This window comes from Melanostigma gelatinosum (genome assembly GCF_949748355.1).
Source record: "Melanostigma gelatinosum genome assembly, chromosome: 23".
NCBI lineage: Eukaryota > Metazoa > Chordata > Actinopteri > Perciformes > Zoarcidae > Melanostigma > Melanostigma gelatinosum.
The window spans coordinates 5,363,585-5,374,880 of record NC_136656.1 but is presented as its reverse complement, the minus strand read 5'-3'; the positions used below and the strand labels follow the sequence as shown (position 1 = coordinate 5,374,880).

At 41.6% G+C, this 11,296-nt stretch overlaps 2 protein-coding genes across 2 annotated transcripts; both read right to left on the bottom strand.

Annotated features, from left to right (window-relative positions):
* Positions 1-32: 32 nt before the first annotated feature.
* Positions 33-5,044, bottom strand: oxa1l (OXA1L mitochondrial inner membrane protein). Its single transcript, XM_079296007.1, has 11 exons — positions 4,933-5,044; positions 3,717-3,851; positions 2,897-3,004; positions 2,512-2,806; positions 2,235-2,378; positions 2,046-2,131; positions 1,747-1,911; positions 1,422-1,526; positions 982-1,144; positions 794-874; positions 33-272 (listed from the first exon to the last, which is right to left on the bottom strand). The coding sequence occupies exons 1-11, from the start codon at positions 5,041-5,043 to the stop codon at positions 151-153; spliced, it is 1,515 nt and encodes a 504-aa protein (XP_079152133.1). The 5' UTR covers position 5,044; the 3' UTR covers positions 33-150.
* Positions 5,045-6,650: 1,606 nt separating this feature from the next.
* On the bottom strand, positions 6,651-9,914 carry LOC306796801 (uncharacterized protein; the record flags this gene model as incomplete). The annotated part of the gene is made up of 9 exons (XM_079295869.1): positions 9,848-9,914; positions 9,640-9,765; positions 9,323-9,418; positions 9,055-9,186; positions 8,852-8,980; positions 8,691-8,728; positions 8,295-8,335; positions 7,084-8,202; positions 6,651-6,679 (listed from the first exon to the last, which is right to left on the bottom strand). The coding sequence occupies exons 3-9, from the start codon at positions 9,362-9,364 to the stop codon at positions 6,651-6,653; spliced, it is 1,530 nt and encodes a 509-aa protein (XP_079151995.1). The 5' UTR covers positions 9,365-9,418; positions 9,640-9,765; positions 9,848-9,914.
* Positions 9,915-11,296: the final 1,382 nt, after the last annotated feature.

Here is an 11,296-nt window from a genome sequence, read left to right as displayed (position 1 = left end):
GTTGTGTACTCAGAAATCACAACACCAAAGCGGTAATTTTGATGTAGATTTGACATTTTAATTAGAACAATACATAATGACAATCCCTGTCCTCTCTTCCATCCATAAATATGTACATAAATCATTATATTGTCACGCTATCAGTCGGATTTATCCAATCGTGTCCTTCCATGGCCTCGCCTTGCCACTAGCCTGCTTGTCTTTAGATGATGCTGCAGCCATGGGTGAGTTCTGCTGGAGGGGATTGTGGGTAAAAGTCTGCCTCAGTGGACCTGCAGAGGGAAATAAAGAGAAGACATATAAACACGTTCAGTTCCAGAGGGTCAAAGCCGGGACAGCGCAGAGACAATCATGCTAACGGGAACGAAAAATGACTAATTGATTAATTGACTAATTATTATGAGGTCTAGTCTGAAGATGAAAAGCAAAAACAAGTGTGACAATTGTCTCCCGAGTTGTCTTCAGTGTCCACACCTTAACTTCAGTACAAACCAAAATTGCAGCAAGAAATATTTTTCATTTCTTACTATTGCAATACCTGGCTGTGTCCACAAGGGGGAGCCCCAACACCATTTTACATCAAGACATCACCAAGCACACCATCCTTCTGTGTTCCTTAACTTTCTTCAGTCAATAATAACCTTTTGAATAAGTAGGACATTTGTTTGCTGTAGCTTCTAATCAAACAGGTTGTTTTTTTAAAATTCCAGTAGCTCAGTATCAATGAGAAACCTTTGAATACATACATATAGTTAATATCAGATGACGCTGGTGAAGCAGTGGTGGGACTGACCTTTAGCAGCGAGGTCCAGATGATTTTTGATTCTTCGTTCCCTCTCGTCCAGCTGTTGGGCCAGCTGAGCGTTTTTCCAGCCTGGAGACCAAACCACAGTCGCAACGTGTACAAAGACAGAAGTGGTTTAATATTTCTGCACAATCCATCAAATGTCCTGTCTATTCAATACAAGTTTGGACACCAACCCTTCTTCATGCTTTCGATTAGGCCGTCATTTTGGGGCAGGTCGGAGGTCGGGTGTTTGATCCTCTCGGGGATCTTCAACATATCTCTGACCAAGGGGTGTCTGAGCAGGGCGACTTGAGCCAAGGAGAAGCAGTTGGAGGTCAGCCAGTAGGTAAACACCGCCTAAAACAAAAATAAAAAGAGAAATGCACCCCTCACTGCGGTGCTCCTGAGCTATTTCCACGTATTTAAATGAGGTAATATGCAGACGTTTGCTGCAAAATTGGCCCTTTCTATGCAAACGAGTCTCATTCCAAAAAGAGTCAAATTCACAAAGAGTCTAAGAGCCACAATGATGCGCAATTCACGGTGCCATCAGCGGCTGCAATCCGTTCTTTGTGAATTGAGGTGAGTTAAACTCACTAGAAGAGAAAGTGTGGTGGGTGAGTGACAGACTGACCGTGGGGAAGTTGATGGTGAGGGGGAGGATGATGAAAGGCATTATCCTGAACACAGTCTTCATGGCTCGCAGGTTGGGGTTGTCGATACCAGACTCTGCACCCAACTACAAAGAGACGGAGCGACAACGTGGTGATTAATCAGAAAAAATACATTAAACAGTTTAAAACACGATCATAACACCATCAAAAACTCAGTGAAGTGATAGTCCTGTTACGATAAGTCTGTTATTCTGGCTGGCGTTGAAAGAGCAATGAAACATATGTAGATTAACAGGGTTGATTCTACAGCTACTGTGATCACAAGTCGGGTGAAAGCTGGCCCACCTCCAGGATGAAGAACATGGTTCCAGTGACGACCAAAGGAAGGATATAAAAAGGATCCGCTGCCGTCAGGTCTGTGAACCAGAGCAGGCCTCCTGTCTGCAGGCTGGGCACCGGCAGATACGCCATCTTCCTCAGCGCGATGAAGAAAGAGATGAAGACTGGTGCCTGGAGGAACAGACGGATAGAGAAGACACAAACTGTGAAAAACTAGCACTACTTAGGAGACACATATTTGTATTGGGTACATTTGTAATGTGGTACAACATAACAGGGAAACCAGAATAAAGAAATAAACTGACCTGCACCACAGGAATTAGGAAGCCACGGAGAGGATTTACATCATGCTTCTTCTGGAACAGGTTCAGGTCAGAGTAGGCTTTGGCAACTGTAACATGCAAACAGCAGCTCATGACAAGTTGATGCAACACACAAATCTAAATTTTGACGGAAAAGACAAATGCAATTAAGAAAGAAGAGAGAAGTTTTACAATCAAATTTGTTTCCACTCTGTTTGGCCTCGTTCATCCTGGAAGTGAGTTTGGTTATCTCGGGCAGAACATTGTTCAGCTTGGCGGCCTCCCTCTGGCCCTTCACTATGACCGGAAACACAGCCATACGAGCCAACACCGTTCCTTTATGCGAGATGAATGGAAACAGGTAGAAAAGGATCAGAGAGGACACTGATACAGAAGACAGGGATATAACCTGCCTTGACTACTTCCCCCAGAATGCCTGAATGATTGATTCATCGTCAGTGTTGCTTACCGACAACAATGGCGCCCCACCAGGGCAAACCAAGATCCACGTGCATGAACTCTAACATGTTCTGGATCAGCCCCACTGGTGTGTAGGCGCCCAGTCCCAGCTCCGCTAAACTGGTTTCTGTAGCCGCGGCCTGAAAGACCTCCATAGCAGTCGGTGCCGCGTCAGCCACCTGCTCAGAGAACGGCTGCGATAAAACAGCGGCGGGGTCAGCGGACAAAAGCTCCGGGGAGGAATTGAAGACGGGAGGAGAGATGTCCACTAAGGGTGCTGCCATGGAAAGGGTTTCAACTGTGATCTGAAAATATCGATGAAAATGGAAACATTCAAGTTAGACGGTAATTAAAAGGTCTTAGATCGATGCTTTTACTTCAGGTGAGGGCTCCACCTGTTCAGTGATGGGTTGTGCAATGACGGGGGTAGTAAGGTCAGCGGGCAGAGAGACGGGGGAGGAGTCCAGGACCGGAGCCGCCCTGGTTCCATCCTCAGGTGGGATCTGGTAACAGTAAATGTTTAACGATTTATTCAAACAGTTGTTCAACGGCAAAGATTCAACGCATGAAAACATCTCACATTCTGACCAGAACACATAATTCAATTTGATAGATTTTAATATAAAAACACAGAAAAATTGCAACAACTATACAAACTATAGAACTAACTGAAGGCCCTAGGGCAAGAAAAACAAAAAAAACATTTTCAAAATAAAACGTAACCCTACAAAAAAAAAAAAGACCACAGAAACTGTTACAAATATCAAGAAACATCACAAAACACTTTTGAGTCATTTACTACATATAAATAAAAGATGTGCAATTATGATACTCGTCATATCGTCAACATTTCATTCCAAAATGTGTTGGAGCCACATTTTTCTCACCATCACTAGCTCTGTTAGAACTCTAGTGTTTAATGTGAGAGGCAGCTGTCCAATTGAAGAAGCAGCTGTGCTCAAGAGCAGTACTGATGAATAAAAAAAAAAACACACAAAATGTTTTGACAAATGAGGTGAGGCAGGTTTCATGGTCGCCGAAACCATGATCAATCTAGAGATTTGTTTTTATTTTTGGCAGTTTGATGCTCAAAAGGGAAAACTCTTTCGCAACATAAAAACCGTTCACCAATTCACATGATCTTAGAGAAGTGCGGTTCACTGATGCTTCTCAACAGCAGCTTTTGTCAGACTATTCACCGGTGTTCCAACTGACCTGTGAGCTGTTGTGTCTGACTGCCAGAGCGGTCACCCAGAGGAACTTCCCATGCTGTCTGCGGCCCAGCAGAGTCCTGGTGGCAGGACTGCGACACTCAAAAGCTGTGTGCAGATGGGACTTCTGGAGCAACCGCTGTGTGTGTGAACCAGAGGGACAGAGTGTCAACACAGCCAGATATACAAACAGAATAAACTACAATCTGATGACACGCGTCACAGCCCTAAACCTGTTTGAGCTGTCAAAATTATCAAATCAAACAATAATAACGCCATGTGTTTATTGTAAACGGTAAATGATTTCAGATGTTCCACTTCAGCCAACAAAATGAGAACTGCTGGGAGGAGAATTAAGAAACCTGAACAATATACAGTATGTGTTTTATCATCTATGGGCTGGTTGCAATTTTGTCTGTCATAAAACAAGATTTTAATTTCACAATACTTTAAATGCAGACGTAAATCATATTGTGCAACATTTGGCCCTGACAATAATAACAGCATCAATAACTACAGCTTTAGCATCTTTACAGTGAGACCTCTGTGACTCATAACCTCAGATAATTAAACAATTCACAGGTGATTCACCTGCCTAAATTACTGTCAAAACTACCACACTTAAATTATCTGAGCTGGAGAAATCTACCATTTACCTGAACTTTCTAACCTAGACATCAGAAAAAAACAGGTGTGCAGCAGGTCTAACATAGCTAAACATTCACCTCTGGTGGCATTTAGGGGATTCCTACAGGACACAGCAGCTAGGTTTAGACTAAAGAACAGCATAGCAGGTGTAGCTTTAAACCCTTAACCACAGCTAAGCTAATAGTAGAGCAACAGCCCCAGTATCTTTACTTTTGGATACATGTTGTGGTAGTTGTTGAGAAAGCTAGCAGCTGCTAACAGAGCCCTGCTAGGCTGCACAACCACACACATGCACACTTTATTTAAGGCAATAAACTCCTGGTGGTCTTGAGCACGTATTCCTGGGATTCTAGCTATGCTGCCCATGCTGTTATTGTTTTAAAACCTGGCGATTTAACAGTTACATTAGACCCAAGGACTCGGTCTTGACCAGAGAGCCTGACACTGTCAAAGTCACACAGAAGGCATGCAGTGACGATGCTAGCCGGCTAGCGAGTTAGCCGTTGAAAGTCGTAGTTTGTGTCTTTGTTCCAGAAGCAGGGATAAAGTGAACAGATGTGAATAAGACATACGTGGTTCCAAATGTCTGAAAGTGGATGGCTGCCTCGGCTCGGTTTTCCAGTTTGTCTCAGGAAACATCTTGTTAGGCAACCCGGAGTCACTCCGCTCCTGATGGCAGCCATCTTTGAGAGGAAAAAGCATTCTACGGGAAGCGTGAAGAGTCAATTCTCCTGGCCGTTCGCAACGCGCTTCGCTCATGTTTGGTGTACATGTTTGTTTCTGATTATTAAGATACTGTGCAGTGTAACTCTGGTCAACTATCATACAAATGCTCAAATTGTAAATGTTGTTCTTCATCCTGCCCTTTTACAATTAAATGAGAAGCAACTTAAGGGGAAAACCAAACCTGTCTGTCCACATGTCATTTGAATTCTTGTAAACAGACTGAAAGTGAAACTCAAATGTCAGTGACTAACAGTCTATTTTTGTTTTCATGACTGCTTCATTTAGGGCAGGGCGGAGGCTTGTTGCTCGATCCTTTCAGATATTCTCAAAGATATATTTCCTGGTACAAAGTGTTCTTTAAACATGAACATGATATGAACTCAGGGGAGGTTAAACCAAAGAAACAACATGAACAAAGATGATAGTGAGGGGAGGATGACTATTAATCCTGAACACAGTCTCACAGTAACATATTATATTAACATATGATCCAATGCAATATCCACCATATTGAAAGCATACACACTTCTTCTAATTTGACTACTGTTACTTTACTTCGGCGTCTGTTGTAGGACTTTCCACAAAAACAGTGTGTGTGCATGTATTTCATTTTCTCTGTTTTATTTTTATTGGACATATAGTTTCTTTAAATCACCATCAGAATCCAACAAATGACAACAATAGTTTGGTTCAAAGTAATAAACATCAAATCTAAAGCATCGATGACATTAGTCAGTGCTAATTAATTAAAAATAGTATTTAACAGTAAAATCAGGAAATACATACATAAAATAACACAAACAAAATATCTATACAAAGACTTCCATTTGACTTCATACTTACACAATTTCGTGTGAGATTCAAATTAGATGTTGCACTCAGTACCATATATTTATATCTCTCACAACAACTTAAGAGGAAGATTTTCAAAATAAAATGTAAAAGGTCAATAGTGTAGCAACAAACGACAAAGAAAGGTTTGATCATTCAATCCGTGAATGTGATTTCAGATGATTCGAACACAAGTGATCTTGTTTTTCCTTGAATTTAAATAATTTTTAAGTCAATTTCCAAAGCATTACTTTCTATTGATGCAATACATCTTTAACACTTTATTTTACACAGAAACAATCTTGCAGCAAACAGGAAGTGATGCATTTCACATTACCCAAAACCAGCAGTGCTGATCTGTACTCACTCAATGCAATACTACCAAGTATCAATAAGCATCAATGAAAAAAAAACATGAATTCACCACAATGACGTCCAGTCTTTCAAAATTATAATTTGCATTTTCCTGGACAAAGCACGTATTTCCTTTTAATCTGACTCTGAAGTCTGGTCTGCAGTTTTCCGGCTTTTACAAAAAAAAGGAAAACACCCACGAGTCTTATTGCGTTTCTTTTTGTCCTTTCTGCTTTGCTTCAGAGGAGAAGAGCGACGCCACAAGCGTCTTTTCTTCTCACCTCTTTCCTTCACTGCATGTTTTTTCCCAACAGCGTGTTCATGTTCATCAGACACATTTTGCATTTTTCTGGCATTTGAATGAACTGTGCTCTTTGTCTCATTCTGCTCTTTTCTGCATTTCTTTGCCTTCAGCAAAGGGTCATCCAGGCGTAAATTGTGAACACCCTTTGACAATGTGACCTTTGCATCTGTTTTTGGATCAGATTCTATTTCAGCCTTTCCTTCATCATATTCGACCAAACTCTTAAGGCTGCCTTGAGAGCTTCCTTCTGTAGTTATTATTCTTATTTCCTTTGTCACGGTGCTTGTTTGAACACCACTACGGGTTATAATTTCTTCCTCAATTATCTTTCCGCGGTATGTTTTTGACTTTGAACTACCTCTTCCTTCCTCACAAAATCCAGTTCTTGCTCTTGATGGTTGAGACTTTTCAACACTGCCATCTCCCCTGTTCTCCGTCACTCTGCTGCTTCCTGCCAATCCTGCTTGTCTAAGAGAAGAGTCCGCTCTTCTTTGAAGATGTTCATTACCTGCTTTGGCTCTTTTCGCTGCACCAACATCGCTCTGCGTTGTAACGCGCTCTGATCTTCTATTCTGATCCTGTTCTTGTCTCTCTGATGCTCCTTTCCTTTGTGCATGCTCATCATCTCCTCTCTTCTGTTGCTTGTCTCCCTTCACATCCCTCTCCTCCACTCTCGGTTGCTCAGGGCTTTGATAAAACCTGCTTACACTTCCCCGCTTCACTTTATCTTTAGGCGTGTTCTGTTTCTTCTTACCAACTCCACTGCCTTGACTGCCATCATTGCAGAGGTCATATATTGTCAAGAGCTTTACTTTCCCTGCTTTCCTTTCCTCATCATCTGTTTCCATCCCCTCCCCATCTTCCTGTTTGTCCACACGAACAGGTTTGAAGTCATCTTGACTCACTTCCTGTGTACCTTCCTGATCTTCATACATGTTCTGTTTGACATGATCTAATCCTTCCTCGTCCCGACGCTCTGCATCCCTGTCTAGGTATTTTGTTGACACTATTCCTCTCCTCTCCTTCCTTCCACCCTCGTCTCTATTTACACCCATTACCATTTTTTCCTCGTCTTTCTGCATGTCAACACAAACCTGCTGAGGTTGCATGTTGCTGACTTCCTGTTTTCGCTTTGTGTTGCGCATTCCTTCACCCTCCTGTGGTCTCCTGACACTGACATTGACATAAACCGGATCATCAACACTCTCTTCTAGAGTTTCTCCAGATAAGCTTGCTCTCCTTTCTGTCTGCTTGTCAGTCTGTGCATTTCCTCTCTTGTCTTCCTCATCAACCATCATTATTTCATCCTTGTCTCTTTGTTTTTCTGCATGATAATTCAAGTCATTCCTGTCCTCTTCACAGACCTGATGATTGCTCTGCCTGGAATAAACTCCATTGTCCTGATCCTCATTGAAGAGGTCAGATGATAGCCCCACTCCTCGAGACCCAACAGTGACTCTGTCTTTAATTTCTGTTTCTTCATTTCTGAGTATGGAAAAATCTACTGCAGGTTCATTCTTTGCAGCATCTTGACACTGGTCATTGTAAATACCACTGGTAGCAGGCGGGAAGCCTCCAGGAGACGACATCTCTCCGGTGTCCTGAGTACAAGTATCAGCAGCATGCACTGGAAAATAGGGAGAAAGTAAATTCAGGCACAGTACCAAGCAATCTGAACACTGAACATGATTAACACAATGAAAATGTCTGCCATCTTACCTTTCTTTTTCCTGTAGAAAAGAAGATAAGCACTGCTGGATCTAGCGGGAGAAATGTGCAAAAGAGAGCGAGGTCAACTTCAAATACAGCTGGATGTATGGCTTGTGTTAGGTGACTGTCTGTTGTGCACGCTCACATGCACCAATATGTAGGTATGCATGCATGTGAGCGTGCAGAAAGGGTCATTTGTCATTTTCTTTTCTGCAGCACCGTAGTCAGTGGAGGTTGTGGGGTAAGTGGGAGCGTTTTAGAGATTGGGGTTTAGAACCCAATGCCACAGCATGATGTAATATAGTACAATGTGCGTATGTGGTGTATTCAATCCAAATGAAAATAATAAATTCATAATAAATCAAGAAATAATGGCAAAAGATGTATGGTGGGAATGAAACTTACTTCTCAAAGTGATCCACCTGGAATGGCTGGTAACCAAGCTGTTGATGAAAATAATAAACAAACATAACGTGATGAATCTGTTTGGTTTGTTTTTGCAATTCAACATGTAACTGTCAACACAATATGTATTTGTCAATAACACAACGAATGATCAGTCTTACCGGTGTGACTCTGTCATCATTGAAGTCATACCATCTCTCATCGTCCTGAGATTTGATATTTGCAGTGTAATGTCCACATCTCAGATCTCCAAAATGGTCCACAGCCGCGTACAGTTCATACGTCTGATTCTGATCACCGGAGGAAAATATGATCAGAAATGAAAAAGAAATGTTTCATGATAACATAGTAATATATGTCATACCTCTGGTATCTGAAGGGTGCAGGGAACATTTACAGTGCAGTTGTTTTTGACATACGCCATGTAACGGTAGTCAAACTCAAACCTCTTCAGCAGCAGCATCAACACCTCTGGATGATGCTTTATGACACATTTCTGAAAGAAACGGGTCCCCAACACTGATTAACATCGTATATTATAATACTCTTATAACGTAATCAACTTTTGATACTGTTGTTGCAAAATCACAGAGTCAGTACACAAATGCAAAACATGCTTTCACATTACTCACCATAGTAGCATCAGATTTGGCATCACACTCGTCACAGTACATCTGGTTTTCTCCGCTGAAATATGAAGCTCCGAAATACTCCTCAATGCCATCCACCTGACGAAAAGCACTCATGTCACTTGCGTGTGAAATTAGCGACAAGGCAAAATGATCAGCCCTATTTAATGTGTGCGCCGTGTTCACAAATGTCTTCTCAAGAGAGTTTTTGATATCTCGTTACTGAGCAACATGCTCTCCTGCAACTGGCATATTTACTTTACTCGATATCGCCTGAAAAAAAAAATGCTTTAAAAGTTGAGAGGTTGTGAGTTGCTTACCACGCTATAGTCTCCCCTGTAGGAATTCAGCAATGCAAGAGTAAGATACCAAAACGGCTCGTCGTTGTCAGTCTCAACAGAACATGTGGAACATGTGGTCTTTTGTGTCAACTGTCCGTGGAAGATCTGAAAGCACACAACTGGTAAACAAAGTCTTTTTTTCATTTGAAGTACAGAATCCCTTCGATGTTGATGATGTCATCTTTACCTGTGATGCCTCGCTACTGGTCAGACCTAAAATCTTCTCAAAGTACTCAGCGGCATCACGTTGTTCACGCACTGAGGGGGGAAGACCAGAAATCAATGTGTATTTCTTCAACAAGATAAAGGGTTAAGTTAAGTTAAAATAATTAAAGGAAGTGTTAACACTTCTAGTGCACAGGATGCAGATACTGAGATTATTTTCTGACACTAGTCCATGTGACCTTTATGTCATCTATTGCTCTGACATACTGTACCGTTATCGATGCATAGCTTCTTTGTGATTTTATAGGTGAATGTGTCATATCGTTGTAAATCATCAAACAAGGATTTCAGGTGACGATCAATGAACTCTGTGCCAGGATTATCACAGGTGTGCCTACACAAAATAAAGACACAATAAAAAGGTGCGCTGTTGCCTCGATACGTTTTAAATGCTTTACATGGGATGGAGTTGGACAAACCTTTTCACAGCTTCTCGGAAGTCTTCGGTCATGAACAGCACCTGCAGCACACTGTTCAGGTAACAAGTTGCCCCTTGGTTCATCAAGCCATGGTACGTTTTGGCTGCAGGGAGGAAATTGTTAATAATGCATGTAAACATAACTGTCTTCACACCATTATAGAGCTCGTACAGTACATCTTACCTGGAGAGGGAAACCTTTTGTAGATAAATTGTAGACCATTGTCCAAATAATCCATTTTGATTCCTTTTAAACGACGGTATCAGTCCGCTGCTTCACTGTCGACTGCAGAGGAGTTGACAATTACTTGTTGACAATAAATCCGTCGCAGCTGTTTTGGAAACAAACACACAAATGCAGAAACACTTTGAGCTCACCTTCAGTTTTAAAACTCACACTTTCAAGACATTCCCGATCGTAGGTCAACTTTGCTGTTCGTTGACTCGAACGCGCAGTGTCTCTGTTTCCAGTAACCCTCGGTGTATACTTTCTCTTTCGTCAGTCAGAAACCTATGAAATGCTGCATTCAGGGTGTGTCGGAAATACATTTGTATTTAAGGAGACGGTTCACATAACTGACAAGGAAATGAAACAATGTTGCACAAAAGGCTCTTTGTGGAAATGAATGTAAAATAAATCGAAAGCTACGCAAAAGCTTGTCCTCTGTCTTCTCTCTCTGCTTTACTGGAGGCCTTGAACGCAGCATATGCTCTGTCTGATGCACCTTTACTATTTGTGGATCATCTATCCATAGAGATGTTTGTATATTAAGGAATCCTTAAAGGCACACCACGTGTGTGTAGTGAATTTTGATATTTGTTAAATGTGTTTAGATACCGCCATAAATATGTGCAGCCTATTGCTAATATAGTATTGAATTATTCAATTTACCGATGAGACAATTTAAAGAACTGATTTTATGCTCGGGGGTATTTATGTCTCTTCTTCTCTTGTAAACCACTCTAGTCCTTGCATGGTCCCATGGTGGACCC

Excerpts from the sequence above, each read along its gene's own strand:
- oxa1l (XM_079296007.1), bottom strand. The coding sequence starts at position 5,043 with ATGGCTGCCATCAGGAGCGGAGTGACTCCGGGTTGCCTAACAAGATGT. Across the intron at positions 1,912-2,045 it reads TCCTAATTCCTGTGGTGCAG|GCACCAGTCTTCATCTCTTT; the intron begins GTCAGTTTATTT and ends CTGTTCCTCCAG. Across the intron at positions 273-793 it reads TCTGGACCTCGCTGCTAAAG|GTCCACTGAGGCAGACTTTT; the intron begins GTCAGTCCCACC and ends TTCCCTCTGCAG.